The sequence below is a fragment of the Dreissena polymorpha genome, chromosome 10, assembly GCF_020536995.1.
Source record: "Dreissena polymorpha isolate Duluth1 chromosome 10, UMN_Dpol_1.0, whole genome shotgun sequence".
In the NCBI taxonomy this organism is placed as follows: domain Eukaryota; kingdom Metazoa; phylum Mollusca; class Bivalvia; order Myida; family Dreissenidae; genus Dreissena; species Dreissena polymorpha.
Genome location: NC_068364.1, coordinates 68,042,839 through 68,063,186, shown reverse-complemented (window position 1 = coordinate 68,063,186; position 20,348 = coordinate 68,042,839). Strand labels below are relative to the sequence as shown.

Genomic DNA, 20,348 nt, shown 5'->3' with positions numbered 1-20,348 from the left:
TTTTTTTCGCTTATGGGAGGAGCAGTTATTGTACGGATCAATATATATATATATACATATATATATATATATATATATATATTTGTTTTAAGAATATCTTGCATAGTGGTGATTGTTTGTGTAAATTAGTGTAAATAAGTACTGAATTTGTGCCTATGATATTTATTGCAACATTTATTGCCAATAATGCAAATGTCATAGGGTAAAAACTAAGATGTCCTTTTACTATATAAAATATATAGTAAAACACCTCTTCTATTAGTTACCTTTCAGTATTCATTTGTGTATTCAGTATTAATTATGTTTTAGATTTTAGTTCAACTTACTTTGCTTCTAGTGTAAGAAGAAAGATAGCACTCCTATGTAGTAGTAAGACTAGTAGTTTGTAACCAATCGTTTTGCACGAGTACTAATACTATTCACCGCACTACTTTGCTACTTTCCCGCACTTTGTCAGACCCACAAAGACAACGAACACGTACTGATCGTGGCCGTACAGAAAGTACAGATCATCTTTATAATTATCATTCTTATGACATAATAATAATAATAATAATAATAATAATAATAATAATAATAATAATAATAATAATAATAATAATAATAATAATAATAATAATGAGAATAAGAATAAGAATGATAATAATAATCATCATACAAAAGGCAATCACAGTGCATTATAAAATAGGCGGTATGATGAGCGAGAAACTCTAACATCATTCACATGATAAAATACAAAATACAAATACACAATTTGAGCAATTATATAGACATGTATTAACAATATTTACCTGTAGGTTTATTATAAAACCCTACAAAATGGATTTGAATGTGCAGATAAAGATGATCTGTACTTTCTGTACGGCCACGATCAGTACGTGTTCGTTGTCTTTGTGTGTCTGACAAAGTGCGGGAAAGTAGCAAAGTAGTGCGGTGAATAGTATTAGTACTCGTGCAAAACGATTGGTTACAAACTACTATTCTTACTACTACATAGGAGTGCTATCTTTCTTCTTACACTAGAAGCAAAGTAAGTTGAACTAAAATCTAAAACATAATTAATACTGAATACACAAATGAATACTGAAAGGTAACTAATAGAAGAGGTGTTTTACTATATGTTTTATATAGTAAAAGGACATCTTAGTTTTTACCCTATGACATAAAGTTAATTCTTTTAATTAATAGCTGAACACAGGGACTGGACACTAATCAAAGATCACAGGAACTTGGCAAATACGCGAACCGGTGAAACTTTAAATAAATAGTCAACATATTTGTCTGAAACTTTCAACAGTCGCAGTGGTGTAGTGGATGAGGTGTCCGCCTAGCGATCGGAAGTTGTTCGATTCCCAGGCAGCGAGCATTTTTTTATATATGATTTATTTTATTTATATATATTATATTTTTAATATATATATATATATATTATATATTTATATTTTTTTTTAAAAGAATTTAAAAATACTGCGTTTTAATGCGACCTAAATACAACGTTGCACATTTTTATTAAAATTAATGGATGCCGCGTGGTGACAACGTTAATTAAAATTTCTTACATCTCTTAAATATCTTATAAAAATACACGTGTTTTTATATAAACAAATAAATGCAAACAACACATGTTTTTTGCATGTATTTTTGTTGTTGTTTATGGTTGTCTTTCATAGACCCTAAGTACTATCCCTAACACATATAGAGCGCGAAGTGCGACACGTATTATTGATTGTAACAATGAGTTGTGATAAAGAAAGCAGCCGCTTATCAAGGAGGAGCTGTGTCCCAGCAACCCGTTTCCATAGAGTCAAGCACGTCTCGGATTTTTTTTTAAGAACCACAAATAGAGCGCGAAGCGCGACACGTATTACTATCCAGGTGGTATGGACCCTTTGGTATGGACTTTTTTAGGTGACACTGTGAATGGGCGTTTTGTGACACTTTTTCCGTTCCTTAATTAGCGCGAAGCGCGACACGTATTACTATCCAGGTGGAATGGACCCTTTGGTATGGACTTTTTTAGGTGACACTGTGAATGCGCGTTTTGTGACACTTTTTCCGTTCCTTCATTAGCGCGAAGCGCGACACGTATTACTATCCAGGTGGAATGGACCCTTTGGTATGGAATTTTTTAGGTGACACTATCAATGCGCATTTTGTGAGATGAAGCAGATTATTTAAAACCTACACAGTTCTGTTCCATTAATGAAAATTGCACACGGATGCTAGTAAAAAAAGAAAACAAATGTTAATAAAATGAACTATGGAATATTTGGGGGTTACAACACAAAATCATAGATAATGGTTATTCGGGGGTTATAACACAACATCATAGATAATGGTTATTTGGGGGTTATAACACAAAATCATTGATAATGGTTATAACAGTTTCTTTTTCTATTTTGTTTAAAATAATCGGCCAATATATATAAATTTACAGTAGAAAAAAACTCGTTCCATGTAACTTCATTGAGTGACTTTTACACTGAAATTCCCGACGCCCTTTGATGCTTTGCATCAATACTTATCTTGTTTTTTACTGATTTAAGGCTGGATAATGGCTATAGTTGTTTTGCATAGGCTTGAATTATTTTCAATTGTCTGCGAACAAATGTTTCATATTTTGTATTGTTTTGATGGATTTTCAAGAACCTTAACAGCAAAATATTTTCAAGAAGGTACACTGTGCCTTAGTTATTGAGCGATGCTGGTTTAAGAACAATACCACGGTTATATTAAAGTAAAACTGGAATCACGAGATAGATTTATTTAAACGTAATATGTGTAAGTTTCTAGTTACGATGTTTTACTAAATAACGAGTCGCAGAAATCGCTATCGACTTAAATGAGTCCTGTTTAATGCAAGTCTGATACGAAAACAGTTGATGTCAACATGATCCACAGAAACAAGCAATGCATTATTTATAGCGTGTTATTTGATAGTTAAAATTATTTGCACACTAAATACAAAAACGAGCACATTTATCTTAAAACCTTAAGTAGCATCGGGAACATTAAAAACATGTTAAGCTTGTATGCTCTTTAAAGGATTTTTCTTGAGGTTATCGATGTTTGGAATCTGCCGAGACCGAGTTGAATGCCGGATAAAATTTGTGGACGTTTATCTACCATTCGGGCATAACCAATATTACTATAAAATATTTTAATGCCTCTGACTTACAGATTTTACGTGTAAACATCGAAGAGACATGAAGACAATATAATGGATAACGTATCTATAACACCGAATAAAGAATATTTATAAACATTAATTTAGACACGAAACTATCGCATTCATTATCCATTAAAATACAACCTTAACCTTGAAGTAATTTATACTATTAATCTATGCTTCTAAAATGAATGAGATAGGATATTAAATTGTTTTCTTTGTGAATAATTTTGGAGACAATATATATTGTTTGTGAATGAAAATATTTACTTTTTTTGGAATAAAATATATAAACAAAAGCATTCCATACATTTAAGGGTTCTGTATTTTTATATGCAAAAAATAGCAATCATTCATAATTACATGTAGCAGACGTTAACAAACGGTCGTCTTTCAAAATGAGCGAAAATATCACCCAACCAATTTTCTATGATTAGGTTGCTTTAGTTAATAACGAGAATAACTTGTATGATTATGTTTTAAACACCCATGATATTATTTTAATGAATTGTTCATGCAAAAGCACATATTTGTACCGGCATGATTTGCAAACAACAATGAGTTTACTCAAGCCAATATTCAATAAGTATCGATGCGCGCTTTTGATTGCTTGATTGTAGTGGGGTAAATTTGACGTTTACATGTTTTCGAAAGCGCATGGAGCCGTTTTTTAATTGCTAAAATATATCTTTTATTAACGATTTCAACAATATTGCAAGATACATAGACAGTATACGCTCCATATGCCAATTCAATAAGTTTAAATGGCCCTGGAATGCTCGCTTTAATAAAACATAAACTTCATTTCAGCCAAATGAAAAGTCAAGTTACAATTCATGCAAAAAAACACATTTAATATGGAAGATATGGTAGAGCCGAAAATTTCTTCATTAACTATATATCGGTAAATGAATCATCACATGTACAAGAATTACGTAATCATTAACAACAGCTCGTCGAACTATAAATGGTTTTATCACTGTATTTATATGACAGTTACTATATAACTATCACCAGTAGTAGATTTTGTTCTTTGAGTTCCTGGTCAGATCAGTTGCTTAATTAATAATACGCATAATGGAATAACCAACATTTCCGAAGGGTAAATGTACATGATACATCCGTACTGTCTCAGCGAGATGTTAATGCCTTAAAAATATGGCCTATTTTGTTATTGATATTTTTCGGAAAAGCGATATATTTCATTCAGGCGGGTAATTAATTGCTGGAAATAAAACATTGACCATTACTATTCTATAACCTCGTTTCTCGTCCAATTTTGACATAGTTTGTTGGAAGAAAAAGATCTAGTTTAAAATATTGAAGAAAACGTTTGTACATATCGGATTTGAATCACGCATAACATTAAGAGATAATATGATTGTCGGTATATGCATACATTCACTTTTACGAATGTATTCCAATTAATGTATATATGTATGTGATGTGAAAGTTTCGAGTTTAAATATTGATTTTTTAATATTAGTTATGCTTATACATTTGTACAAATAAATAATGTTTAGACATTATAATAGTCGACTTTAACGTACCCGTAAAATATTTCATAACTTGCTTGTGCACTTAAAAACGTATGCAGCGAAGAAATTTACAGGACTTTTTTCCAATTTAATAAAGAACATGTTTAACTGACATCAAAAGTAATGGTAACCGCAAAGTCTTTGATGAAGGTTCATTTAAAACAAATTGAATGTCTACATGCCTTTGTTATAAAATAGACATGGTAGAAATAAATGTATTTTACAATCAAACCTTTCAAAATGATTAGTTGTCGCTTTTTATAAATTTCTCGCAATAATCCTACTGGTTCATAGTTTGCGTTCGTCAATTTGATTTTTGTCAGATGCAAATTCACCAACACGTAAATTCAAAGCTGACATACAATTTTTAATATTGTTACAAAATCTGAATACATCCAATGAATACATGACATTGAATGAGTACGGGAATACGGATAAATAAATGCAAGTAAGAACCTTTGCTTATGTAAAAAATCGTGTTACGATCTTTGTGTTTAATCTTTTTATGCAAACTGATGTTCAGAATTATGGCCATTTAAAGTTGTTCATAAAGGGGGTTTCATATTTATTGGGCTTTGTAACTACTGATGTAGTTTTTAGTGACGATTAATCGAATTCAGACTGAATGTATTCTACATACTACCTGGACTTTGGTATAATAAAGCCAAAAACAATAGTTCATTAATTTATGAAAGCTCTTGAATCAACGTTCCTGTAAATGCATTCCAAACATTTTGACCACTTTCATCTATCTGTGTTGCATTGTATTGACTTTCGAACAGCACCCACACGTGCTCATTCCTGGTCAGCTTCACAGAGCTGGAGGCTGATGTACATGCTACGTAAGAATGTTCGGCCTGATAGGAAGCTGTAAGACGTGCCATGACGCTCATGTTTTCACTACCTTTTTCCAAGTAAAAGTAAACACCGTTTTCGGGATAAGTGCAGATTTGGGCTGTAAAGTAGTATATTCCGTCTACAGGAGCTGTGAAGTGTCCAGTGGTGGAATTGTACGCATTCCCTTCGTTGACGATTACAGTTGGAAATGCATTAACATTATTTGACAACGCATTTAGTCCGTGAGCGTTGAAGGCTAGCAAATGGCCTGTAATATAATATCGATAGTGCATCTTTATGTTAAACGTATGTATAATTAATACAAACAACTAGTCACAACACACTATACTCGTTTGAAGTATTACATTTTCAATGTATTCAATTATGTCGTTTTTCTACTTTTATTTGATCAGAATGTGCAATTTTGATATCTCAATTAAATACATAATACGTTAAACATATACAAAAGACAATTTTTATAATCAAATACATTTTATAAAATTCATGTGTAAACAATTGCAACTATGGGAATTCAATCATTTGTAAGTTGTTCCGAACAACTTTTAGAGTGCGGTTGATTCTATCGTTCGCAATTAGTTACGGCAATTATGGATTATATGCACTTTCTAAGGGTGTGCGAAGCGATGTTAATGGCAACGTTGAATGTGGCACGGCTGATACTCAATATAAGAACAAACTTTTAATGTCGCAAAACCTCCCGACGCTTTTGTCGTATCTGTAACGATATTTGTCGCACAAAGAGTGCTGCAACTGAATGCCGCAACATTAATTGTTGCAGCTCCTGACGATGATTATAGTTTTCAAGATGATTTTCCTAATTTCAGATCTATGTGCTATGAGAGACTGTATCGATACTTTTGCAAAATACAGTAAATATATCCCAGGTAAATGATATTGACGCACCACATATTATACCAAAGTGATAAGACAATAATCAATAATGACATATTTCTAAATGGCTGTTACGATAAATATAATTGGATTCTATATGTATCACGATACATGTACATACAGTATGACAAATATGCTTACTAAATAAAATAACCATTTGACCGTTACGAAATAGAATCCGAGAGAAGTATAGTAAACCTAAAAGTTTTGCTGATTTTTTTTATAATTATTGCCGAATGACGCAACTATATTAATAGTTTTTTATTACAATTTCCTGAAAGAGGACCCTTAAATGTGGCTATTCTTCAAACTGAGTTAAATGAATGTAAGTCTTTGTGTATTGTTTCGTCTTTTATGGTAGAAATAATGGTATACATACTATAACCGGTAATCTTAATTGTATGTGTGTATTGCTTAACAGTTAGATTTTCGGAAATCTATTAAAATCGCGTTTGCACTTATGATTCCAGTCAATACAGTGAAATTATTCGAACATGAGGCCATCTTTCTCAATGCAAATAAACAATATCGTTGAAAGATCACTTCCAGTTCGACACATACAATTGGCTTTTTAATACCAAGATACAAGCAACAATAACTATCTTTAAAAAGATATGGTTTTAATTTCTTTAATGTAAACGATCGTTAATGTAATCATAGACTTATGACTGATGGTGCGGATATTTTCTAAACAATTCTTAGGGCTCGTATTTCATTTACATACATTTAACTGGATACGAACTTAGTTTACAGCGCTATCGTAGACCCTTCTCTAAGCATGTATACGGCTAACGAAGACTTGTATTTATGACAATAATCTTGGATATTAATATATTGTGATTTCTCCATATATTAATTAAAGGTTTGCTAAGCGACTCTACAAATACGTTTCTATGACAGTGTTGGCCGATAAACCTAAAGACCGTCGGCAAGTGGTCTTTATCTCGTATTTCGCCTCGTTTCAAATCTGGATTTTAATTTGCAAATGAAAAGTGTACATTTATTTGTTTCTGTGTAGACTTATATACATTTTTAGTTAACTGCAGTAAAACTAAAGTAGACTGCTTTTTTTTACAGTTTTACCGTTTGTTTTTCTAAGCACAAAGCCGATACCGACACGCTAACTCGTACACATTTCAGAAACAAACAAGCCACCGTATTCACTAAAAGATATGGATGGATTTCTATGGTTTTTTTTCTTTTCTTAATTTTCTTATTGTATGCAAACCGCATTATTTTACATACTTATTCTTTGTATGTATAGTTAAAAGTAAAAACAGTGAACGAAAATGATACAAAACGTACTTGAAACATTTACGATAAAACTCTATTGGAATAGACAATCCTCACGTGGTGTGCAAGTAGATATGATAGAGCCATGCTTGGAACCAGTGCCTCTGCGCCGAGGTTGATGCTAAATGAATTTTTTTGTACTTCACACCACATTCAATTTAGCCGTTCAATTATTTAAAAAATAATATGCGCTCGCTTAAATACTGCTTTAATTCTAACGAAGAACTACCATGCAGGCGACTTTTTAATGTGTTCGTGTTTAAGACCATCTCGCGCTGTAGGAGCTGGTATTACTGCATTTTAATAAATGCATTAGCGTATGTTAATGCTTAGCGGACTCCCGTATTTGATTGATAAATGTTTGTGGCGTAGGTATCTTACACAGTTTTTATCTTATTGACCTATACCAAGAGTCAATAAAATATTGAAGAAATTTCCCGCCATAAGGCCCGAATGACTCACTGACATTTTTGCATTTGTGAAAAAAACCTTAACTAAGCAAAACAGAAAACGTTCAGTCTTGTCTTTAAACATAATACATTTTAATATGCAAACAATGATTAACAATTTGTGTTGTGTAGTTAAGCATAAAGTATGTAAGCCATAGGGAAATCATCACTGTTTCTGTAGATTTGTCCATGCGACACTTTTGTGGCTACACTTAACCAATGAGAGATAACCACTGCGAAGAGTTCAATTAAGCATCATTCTAACAAAATATAACGTCAAGTGAGATACGAAGCGCTGATCCGGCTTCAAACTATAACACCGCGAAGGGTTTCCAATAAAAAGAGTTAAATTTAGCATAATTCTACGTACGTTTAGTAAGACATGTTCAGCCGATTCGACATTAAACGTTGACACAGTGAGCCGAATACTATAAGACAAAACCGGCAGAGTGCAAAACAACTAGACCTGTACCATCAACAAAAGCTGCCTGAACACTTTATACCGTTACAAGTGGGAAACAGGCAAGCAATTGCGTAAAAACGTCTAAATAACTATTAAACTGGTCTTAGAACAGCTACATGATTTTTAACGAAGGTAAACACGCAACTGTGAATTATCATTCTTTTTATATTTGAATAAAATATATATTATAATAATCTTAAACTTAGAAAAATCTTGACCAACAAATCGAGAAAATAACCAATATCCGGCAGTTTAAACACAATCACTATTTTTCTTACTACTCTAAGACATTTCAATTAGTATCGCACGATATAACCCCGGTCTAGTTCTATAGAATTTCGCTGTATGCGAAGAAAAGCTACGAAAGCCTATTAATAGTACCACTAAAAATACTAAAAATAGTATGAAGTCGTACTAATAACGCGAAAAAAGGCATTACTACGCAAATAAACATGTAATAACGCAAACAAACGCATTATAACGCTAATAAAGGCGTACTAACGTTAAAAAAGGCGTAGTAGCGCCAAACATAAAGGCGTACACACGCTAAAAACGGCGTAACAACGCTAAAAATGACATTCTTACGCTAAAAAGGCGTAATAATGCCAAACTAAAAGGCGTAAAAACGCTTAAAAAGGTGTTAAAACGCCAAACTTAAAGGCGTACAAACGCTTAAAAAGGCGTTATAACGCAAACTAAAAGGCGTACACACGCCATTAAAGGCGTTATAACGCTGACTTAAATGCGTACACACGCTAAAAAAGGGCGTAATAACGCCAAACATAAACATACAAATGATTCAAAAGGCGTAATAACGCACAAAAAGGGCGTACAAACGATAAAACGAGAGGGCCTGAAAGGCCCAAAGTCGCTCACCTGAGATAACAATATATTTATGGGACAAATCTTCTGACCAAGTTTCATGAAGATCTGACAGTCAATGTGGCCTCTAGAGTGTTAACAAGATTTTACTATAGCCATATAAGGAAAAATGCCCCGCCTCTTGGAAGCCACGTTTTTCAAGCAAACATAATTATTTTCGAACTCATGTAAAATATCATTGAGTCCAATCTTCTGACCAAATTTCACGAAGATTGGACAATAAATGTGGCCTCTAGAATGTTAACAAGGTTTTATTAAAGCCATATATAGCTATATAAGGAAAAATGACCCGCATCTGGTTTCCATGTTTTTAAAGCAACCAACACCGTTTTCGAACTCATCCAAGATATCATTGGGACAAATCTTCTGACCAAGTGTCTTGATGATCGGAAAATAAATGTGACCTCTAGAGTGTTAACAAGGTTTTACTATAGCTATATAAGGAAAAATGCCCCCCCCCCCTGTAGTGGCCATGCTTTTCAACCAACCGGCATTATTTTTGAACTCGTCCAAGATTTATTTGGGATGAATCGTCTTACCGTTTTTCATGAAGATCGGACTATAAATGTGGTCTCTAGAGTGTTAACAACATTTTACTATAGCCATATATAGCCATATACGGAAAAATGCCCCGCCCCTTGGCAGCCATGTTTTTCAAGCAAAGGTAACCATTTTCGAACTCATCCAAGATATTATCAAGACTAATCTACTGACCAAATTTCATGAAGATTGGACAATAAATGTGGCCTCTAGAGAGTTACCAAGGCAAATGTTGACGGCGCACGACGCACGACGCACGACGGACAAAAGGCGATCACAAAAGCTCACCATGAGCACGTTGTGCTCAGGTTAGCTAACAAGAGGGCCTGAAAGGCCCAAAGTCGTTCACCTGAGATAACAAGATATTATTGGGACAAATCTTCTGACCAAGTTTCATGAAGATCGGAAAATAAATGTGGCCTCTAGAGTGTTAAGAAGGTTTTACTATAGCCATATAAGGAAAAATGCCCCGCCCTCTGGCAGCCATGTTTTTCAACCAACCGGCATAAGTTTTGAAATCTTCCAAGATATCATCGGGATAAATCTTCTGACCAAGTTTCATGAAGATCGGACAGTAAATGTGGCCTCTACAGTGTTAACAGGATTTTACTTTAGCCATATATAGCAATATAAGGAAAAATGCCCCGCCCCTTGGCAGCCATGTTTTTCAAGCAAACGTAACCATTTTCGAACTCATCCAAGATATTATTGACACCAATTTTCTGACCATATTTCATGAAGATTGGACAATAAAAGTGGCCTCTAGAGTGTTAATAAGGCAAATGTTGACGCCGCACAACGCACGACGGACGACGCACGAAGGACGACGGCCAAAAGGCGATCACAAAAGCTCATCATGAGCACATTGTCTATATTAAGCGATGGCTTCTGTGAAGACATTCAAACCAAAGCGTTATGAGTACATTTGAGTTTATTGGATTTGAAAAGACAATTTCAGTCTTTCTGGAAATTGTTCCTGAAAGCAGGAATAGGCAACCGACATTCGTACAGAATCCGCTAATTGTCAACCCCATGAAAGGATTGGTATTATACGGAATACTCAATAGTGTGACGATGTAGTTATTGTAACCATCCACGCCGGAAGGCGACAGTACGATGTCGATTACAGATCAGAATGATGATGATACCGCAAAAGTACGATAATAAAAACGCAATATCACCTCAATACGATGATGATAACACGACAGTACGATAATGAAAACGTGATACGACATTATTATGGTGACAATGCGATAGTAAGATGGTGAAAACACGAAGTTCTATCGCATTATCGTGATCGTACCGTCGTAGTTTCGCGTTTTCGTTATTGCAATCGAGCTACCATTATTGTGATTGTGCGTTTGCATCGTAGTAATATCGAGTATTGCGTTTAAGACGTTAATCGGATACCTACTGCTGATGTTGCATGGGCACACTGCATATTCGGTTGATTCACCGACTAATATGAGGATTTGCCCGTTTGCAGTTTAACAACAATTTAATCTTTGTAGTCAATTTATTTATTTAAAAACGTACAGTTGAAACTCAAACTTTTAAAATCATAGGCGCAAAATATTTTTTTTCAAAGGTATTTCTTGCTCAACATTACCAGAGATGACTCATTTTCAGTTAAAAACAATTTGAACTTACGTTGTTCGTAATACGATACATAATGCTGCTAGAGCGATGAAACTGTATAAACATATATTAACCAGCTTGTACACTTGCTCGTTTGGAAATTTTGGTTCATTTGTACGTATGCACAGTTATGGTACATATTTAGCAAAAAAGGACAATAGAACTGTGTACCACGTAACTTCGAAAAGTAGTTTTGCTTGAGGGATGATACTTAACAAACACATTTTCAGCATGTAAATGTGTGCTCTTTAGTATTTTAATGCATTTTACAAATTAATAATTATTGACAATTTTGCAAAAAACAACAAAACAACCCAATAGCATTAAGGTTTTTTATCGCGTATATACCACTAACTGTATTACTGCAAGCTCGATTAAACTTGTCTTATATTGATATTAATGACCCTGTCTTTTGTGCAAACATTTTCCTTATTAGATAAGTATTCAGTGCTACTGCTGCATTAATTATCGCAAGTCATCTACAGTAACTTCAAACGCGATGTTAAACACTGCTACGCCCAATTAAAGAAACACTATTTATGTTTCTAAATCACTCATCCAGGAACATAGCTATACTATTATATGTTAAAACATTGCAAAGGTACCATATTATTACAAACATTTGAATTAATTAACAGTGGGCAAAAAAGAAAGATTCGTCATAGAAAATAAAGCGTGTTTTTTTCCAGATCGCAATATTTAGTTTCACATATCGTTATAGACGATTTAATCCTTAACAAATTAGTTGTCGTAAACGTACACTTGGAGACTTTTCTAACGCAACACTTTTCAAACTTGAATATCTCAGTCATGGGTAAAAAATTATTCAAACGTGTACATTTTATCATTTGACTTCACTTGACGTACTGTCGCCTTCCTATGTGAATGGTTACACTAACAACATCGTCTTACTGTCGTGTTATACGAATAAAATCAGCACATTCATAGGGGATTGCACGTACAGGATTCCATACAAATATCGGTTGCCTATTCTGGCTTTCAATGATAATTTCCAGAAAGACTGAACTTGTCTTTTCAAATCCAATAAACTAAACTGTATTCATTATGTTTTGTTTCGAACTTAGGTCTTCAAAGAAGTCATCACTTTATTTAGTATTGAAGGCGATATTACGCCTTTTTAAGCGTTTGTACGCCTATTAGTCTGCGTTGTAACGCCTTTAATGGCGTGTGTACGCCTTTTAGTCTGCGTTATAACGCCTTTTAGTCTGGGCTATAACACTTTAATGGCGTGTGTACGCCTTTTAGCTTGGCGTTATAACACCTTTTTTAGCGTTTTTACGCCTTTTAGTTTGGCAATATTACGCCCTGTTTAGCGAAAGAATGCCATTTTTAGCGTTATTACGCTTTTTTTAGCGTTTTTACGCCTTTAAGTTTGGCGTTATTACGCCTTTTTAGCGTTATTACGCCTTTATTAGAGTTATAATGCGTTTGTTTGCGTTATTGTGTGTTTATTTGCGCAATAATGCATTTTTTCGCGTTATTACGACTTCGAACTTAAAAAAAATATTTATAAGCGGTACTAATAGGCTTTCGTACAAAGCGGATAAGCTTATCACACTAATGACATAATTCAATTTGTGTTGATGTATGATTATCAATTAAGCTTACATGAATTATTTATGCAATTGAAAAATGAATAGTATATATTTAAGCTTTAAACTTGATCAAATGCATTAACCTAAAAGGTGTTTTGTCGCACACATCAGAATCTTGCTAGTCGCACTCACAAGTCGTGTCGTATTTCTTTGACTTTGATAAAACTCTCTTTACTCACATGGTGTACTGACACAAACGTCAAATGCCTCGGAGTTTCCCTCACATGCCTTGCCGTACAATGTGGGGCTCGGGTTGGTACAGGTTCGGTTCCTTAGCTTCAGTCCAACTCCACATGTGACTGAACAGCTGTTCCAAGAACCCCAACTCGACCAGCCACCGTCTAAATAAATCATTAAAAAGGTTAAAGTTTATACCGGATTAACATAGTGTTTGTTTTCTTATTTATCAAGTTTGGTTCATAATACAATTAAAATCAGATACCTACTGCTGATGTTGCATGGGCACACTGTATATTCGGTTGATTCACCGACACAATAGTCTCCATTTCGGTCTGGTTTAGGATTAGTACAGGTTCTTGCCCTCTTTCTGAGTCCCACATCACAGGACACTGAACAACCTGACCACTGGGACCAATCTGACCAGTTGCCGTGTACTTGAAAAAGAACATATGTTGCGCATAGAAGCATAGATGCCTTAGTTTCACAAAGTAATCAGATAATGTATTTACGTAAATTTTGGTTTAATTATTTTCACATCAGACATTAATCGCAATTGATTGCATAAAATCAACGTCGAACGTTTAACCTTCATCGAATTGTATACATGATGTCCGGTATAATAACAGGCCGTATAATAATGAATTATACCATGCGCGCAAATTAATTTTCGTTTGAAGTATTATCTGTAGTAATATACATGTAGTTAGTGTTTGAATGGTAAGGTTTGTCTGTTAAATTGTTGTATTCACGGTCTTGCAAATCTTTAGTCACAGCGATACATTGCAAACATTAGTCTGTCGTATCATAAACATGCAAGAAATTGCGTAAAGGGTCATCAATTACTGTGGTATTGCTTTGCTTTCAGTACCATTAAATTATTTACACAAAATGTTAATACCAAACTGTAGACCATCCTTCGTTTAGTGTTCAAATTAAGTATGTAATGTAATTACTGTATGTAACCTTTTAGAAATCGTTGTCAAAACACCGAGAAACCAATATCCAGCATATTTGACACTGTTAATTATTTTTCTCACTTAACACCTGAACGCCACTTTAATTAATATTTTACGGTCTATCTCCTGACCAATCTCTTCTTCCATTTACTATATTCGGAGCGTTGCAGCTTGGCTTGTCATAAAAATGCCATCATTTCCTAAATGCCGATTTATTGTTATCAAATTAACTTACATAAAGTTTATCAGCAATTTTAAATTAAAATAATATATTTTCCCTACGTATAAACTAGGGATCTTAAATTTTTACATACAATGTGTGTTGACAAACGCAATAGAATCTTGATAGACGCCCTCACAAATCTTGAAGCAATTCTTACAAATTTGAAAAAACTTTTTATTCACATGCTGTATTGTCATTAAATGCCAATTCCTCGGAGAGTGAAGCTTGTGTTTTATGCAAGTTGAAACTAGCTGATTGGTTCATATTTCCCACTAAGTTTACATTATAATACAACTGAAATCCTATACTTACTCCTGGCGCCGCAGGGTTCATTAAAGCATCCTGTATATTCACTAGGTTCACCGACGCAATAGTCCCCGGACCGCTCTGGTTTAGGATTGGTACACGTCCTTGTCTTCTTTCTAACTCCCACATCACAAGTAGCTGAGCAACTTGACCACATGGACCAATCTGACCAGTTGCCATGTACTTGGAAAATAACATATTTTCCTAGTAGATGCCTTAGTTGTCAAGTGTTTTCAGTAAATGTGTGAAATAAAAAAATGGTTTCAAACGTTTTATACAAGATACCCATCGCAATTGATCGCCAAATGATTAACTAACACTGAATTGTAAACATGATGGAATCGATAATGAAAAATTGACTTTAAACAATACTTCAGTATATTCATACCCGGACAAAGTTGGTTCGCACACATCTTTGACTCAATATTCGGCCCGGTGCAGTTAAGTCCATTGTTGGAAGGGGGCGGGTTCGAGCAGGTACGTGTGCGGGTTTTAGTTCCGTTACTACACGAAACGCTACACGATGACCACTCACCCCAGTCTTCCCAGTTGCCATCAACTGAAATGATATTTTAGTATAAGATCATTTTTTTTAATTTTATTAAAATATAAAAATATATTTAACAGTTCAAAATAATGTGGAATATCTATATTTATATATAAATATATACATAACGCTGTGTAGATCTTTATTATCGAACAAATGTTTCTTTTGAATGTTTTTTGTCATAAAATATTTTTACCGAGCTGACAGAGTCCGCAAAACTTTGGACAAATGATTTTTGCGTGCTGAATATCTGCACAGATGTTGAGGATAGAGTTCATATGGGCACAGTCAAATGTTGCGTCGTCAATGCACGATGTTGCTAAAATAACATGTCCAAACTATATATTATGACTTGTATACTATTTTCATTAGACTCTTCGAGGTAATATGTATAAAGAATCAATGTGTAAAAACGGTCTCATAATTTTTAAGTGAATTGAGTACTTAACACATAATAATAATGAATTCGTTGCGCTTATATTTTATATAAGTTGGACAACACGTTGCTTTTACAGGTAACTATTTATGCGCCTTTATTATGCATACGTTTTCTGTGGGCACATAGCTGTTCATTGCAGTGGTTATTGCTGCAACATTCATGACAAACGTACTGCTGTCTCTTCTGGATGGAGCGACCAATGATACCGTTGGGGTCAACAGCTACTGAACTGCACAGCTACAAATGTAAAAGTTCATAAGAGTTTGGAAACGTGAATAAGTTTGATGATATATGCTTTATAAGAATCTAACGTTTATTTAATAAGTTTCGTTTCTTTTCATTAAGAATGTATTTTAATCGCACCTTTTCATCAACGTCTCAAGAAGATTGTTTTCTTTTCGAAAAAGTTGTTAAATGTCGTTATGCACGTAAAAGTCGAATTACTAGACGTGTCAGATATCCAATGTTATTCACCTACTTTCAATGTACCATAGTTACACTATGATACGCATATTATATTATTTATAATCAGATCGACCCGTTTGTTAGCGATCATTTTTATCTTCTTGTATAGCTTCTTAAGACTGTGGCATTGGAATATTAAGTGCGACGCCGATCGTCTTTCTGTTGACTAATAGGTGGGAGCTATATTGTCATTTAAGAATAGGTCATTATGACTTTTGGTCCGTCCGTTTGTCCTGAAACTTATCTTGAGGTGAACTTCCAAAGTGTCAGAATATCTTTCAGAAAACGTTAAACCTCTAATAGACACAGTGCCACGCATAAAAACAACGTTGTTAATTCAAGTTAAATCTCAGACCTTGAGGTCATTTGTAAACATACGGTACTTTAGCGTCCAATAAAGACTATCAGCGTTATATTGTGTTTACCTCTATGAGGCGGTGTGTCGCATGATAAAAAACCATGTGTCTTCCGTCAAGGTCAATATATGACATTGAAATCAAATGACAGACAATCATTTTTATTGTTAAAATACGGAGTATATTCGGCTATATTCATTTAAAAGAAATAACTGACTAAAAATAATTTATCCGTGCTAGCATAAGTAGGATTGTGTCGAGCTCAAAGGTATAATTGCTGAATTCATTATCAAACGGTTAGGCTAAAAGGACTTAACTGTTGAAAATGGACTTTTCGGCTATCAGTCTTGATTTGAAATAGAATTGTTTTAAAATTACTTGTCACATATGTTAACTTATTTGTGATAAATTATCTTCGGCAAGAACTATATTAGATCTACTACCTTTAAGTTCACGGCGGAACATTGATTTTAAGATGAAGACTTTAATCTTAAATATAACTTGTCAATCTCAACATGAAATTTGACTATGAATTTATCAACAAATAAAACTTGTCGTCTCTTGAACAAGACAATTATCGATTCGGTGCGGAAAAGACCGCCGTTAGCAGATTTGTACGTTCTATTTCATACTAGGCGGTAAAAGCCAGATTATAGCACATTTTTGTTTACAATTAGGCTAGTTCATCATATAACTTAACCATGCATATAGTAATTGCAAAATAACAATTTCACAAATAAGTAATTACTAAATGCACAATATTCAAATCGCTACCGTTTTAATCATATTACAAGATCAACTGTTAAACTGTCACATGTCTCGGTCAAAGTTGCACGTGGGGGTATAAATACATGTTTTCAATAGCTACTCTTGAAGATTTTTCTCAATTAAAAAAAATCTATGCAAATGTCTTCAAAAATCTTTATTTTTAATGTCATTTGCGGTCTAAATGTAAACGAAAATATAACATAACTATTAAAACAAATAAATGTTTAAACACCATGGCCGGAACGGACAATGAGATTGAAACAAACGAGTGGATTGTTATTAAAGTTATTACCTGATTGTTCTGACAGCCCATGTTGTAACGTACTTCGTTGCCGGAATGAAGCGTTTGCAAATAGCAGGACTATTAACACGAATAATATTAAATGAAATTTATTTCATAATAAACTTGTTTATTTTTGATTGATGTGTTAAATCAAGTCGTAGTATGGTTTGTAAACATATGATTTTTGTGATCTGTTTAGCTCTAATATCATACATAATCGATGTTATTATTACAAAGCATTTAACAAGAATAAACACCGTTTTTGTTATTTTAAATGCTATAAGTTTTTGGAAAATATCAGTGAATTAATATACGTAACTTAGAGTTTAAAAACAGTGAAATTAACCTTTAACTCTGAACTACCGTTCATTAAAAATCATTTATCAGTTGCTTACCGTTTTGGTTAATAAATCGAATGAAACTTACCTCAGTACTTGAACATTGAACAGTGTTTGTGCAAGAATGCTGATCAGCGATATTCCGACAATTGAAGCATTCAAGGCACTCTGAAATAAATGTAAGAATCGTTTATAATCGCGTGAATGTGTGTCCATTTATAGACTTTCGTTTGGAAATCACTCACCCGAGTAAGACAGTTTTATCTTAAAAGAAATAATGTTTGGCGTTGTTGTCTGAGATTGGGTTAGACATAGATTTCTTGAAACAGCTCCCTATGGAGGACTTATACATTGATTTTCACCTGACATGAACTATCAAGTCTTGTTAAGGGACTTTTACCCAACCATGCCCTGGTAATTGCTTCTGCGGGCGCCAAAATTCACGTGGGGGCTTGCACGTTTTGAACGAATAGCTGCAAGGTCTTCGAGGGAGACGGATGCCGCCAACATTGACAAAAGAAATTGAAAAAATATGATGAGGACATCACAACATAATACAAGCCGAAGCCAAAGACTGAAGCCAAGCATCCGTCAATGCCAAGAATATCAACGACTTTGCATTCCACAGCCAGGGTAGCTAGGACAAGTTAGCTACTGGAGCTTAGACATCGAACAAATGGGCAACCCAGGGAACAGCGATAGGAACGGGATATCATCAAACAAGACAAACTCAGGTGGCTATGTTTCAGCAGGGACGATTCTAGTCATCGCAACGAGAGTAACGTTCATCCCTAGGAAGGAAGAAGTCCATAGAGTAATCTGTTGCGCCCCAGTCTCTGGCAGGTTCATCTCCATGCATCTCTCGGCCCGACAATACCATAATCATCTATTTAAGCACCAAAACCTCTCTACAAAGACGAGGAGTGTGAACAATTTTTAAGACGAGTAAGAGCGCATCATATCTAATGTCCGAAAGACATACATCTTCTACGTTCAGGGCGACTAGAACGCAAAGGATGGACCAGACGCCAACCATGACAGGTCAGGGACAGAAGGTAGATTCGGTTTAGGAAAGACCAACGTCAGAGATTTGATACTTCTTGGGTTCGCGGAAGCAACCAACTCTCCCTGGTAGGCAAGCTGTACCTACACAAACCGTACAGATCAGCGACATAGCATGCTCCAAATCGGAAAGTGAACAAACAGATAGATTTCATTCTAGCGTGGCTGAAACAAAAACCTTAACAAATATTTAAATAAACTTATGAAGATTCAAACGCCTGAAAAAAACAACAATTCTTTTAATGGAAAATTGAAAGGAAACTAATATTATTTAGTTATTTAATAGGCGAAATGTGGGGAATCGATAATGAATGATCAAACTTATAACGAGCATCGATCACCAAGGGACAGTGTTTTTGGGGACACTCAAGTTTCAGTTACGTTGACAGCTTTTTTTCTAAACGTTTCTAATGACATTGTTGCTGCTTATGTAAGTCACCGAAGAAATGTATTTGTCTTTCATAAGACTAGTTAACATACCTGATACTCCAATTAAACACAGTATTCCCGCAATAATGAAGAGACCTGTAAATGTGAACACATTCGAAAACTCATATGTGTTAACTATAATGCGAATTCATTACATTCAATACTATGGCAGTTAATATGACATATGTACTTGCGAAAATCATTCGAATATTAAATTTAACTTTACAGGAAGAATTAACAAAGTGCAAATATATTGATTTCAACGTGACTTACAGATCTGCATTTTCGTGTTGACGCTGGTTCAGACAGTTTTACAATGACACGCAATATATAGCCACAACGGTTGTAGGAATATCGCAAAATGCCGTGGATACTGTGTCATCTGGTTTGCCGAAGACAAAATAAGCGAAGCAAAGTCACGATTGACCTTATCAAACGTGACTTTCAATTGCAAAATTTGAAAAACAAATTACAGTTAGGTCAGTTTGTATTAACCAAATGTTGTATGAGATGAAATATTTATTTTGTTTTTACTCAAATGAGTGTGGACTCTTAAGCAATCATTGCAGCAAATGGTACCTCGTAGCAAATTTATATTTCAGACCACAGATTTTGCCAGATGACAATTTAAAGTTGTTTGATGACAATTTCTTATCTCT

The 20,348-nt window shown here is 34.3% G+C and overlaps 1 protein-coding gene across 1 annotated transcript; it reads right to left on the bottom strand.

The window, feature by feature from the left end:
* Window positions 1–5,379: 5,379 nt before the first annotated feature.
* On the bottom strand, window positions 5,380–20,101 carry LOC127847602 (coadhesin-like). Its single transcript, XM_052379623.1, has 11 exons — window positions 19,963–20,101; window positions 19,741–19,785; window positions 18,287–18,366; window positions 17,870–17,938; window positions 16,096–16,225; window positions 15,746–15,868; window positions 15,391–15,561; window positions 15,009–15,185; window positions 13,784–13,951; window positions 13,517–13,678; window positions 5,380–5,812 (listed from the first exon to the last, which is right to left on the bottom strand). Exons 1-11 carry the CDS (start codon window positions 19,970–19,972, stop codon window positions 5,394–5,396), a joined length of 1,554 nt encoding a protein of 517 aa, XP_052235583.1. The 5' UTR covers window positions 19,973–20,101; the 3' UTR covers window positions 5,380–5,393.
* Between the last annotated feature and the right edge of the window lie 247 nt (window positions 20,102–20,348).

Excerpts from the sequence above, each read along its gene's own strand:
- LOC127847602 (XM_052379623.1), bottom strand. Across the intron at positions 18,367-19,740 it reads GTGTTTAATTGGAGTATCAG|AGTGCCTTGAATGCTTCAAT; the intron begins GTATGTTAACTA and ends CATTTATTTCAG. Across the intron at positions 13,679-13,783 it reads GTGCCCATGCAACATCAGCA|ACGGTGGCTGGTCGAGTTGG; the intron begins GTAGGTATCTGA and ends TGATTTATTTAG.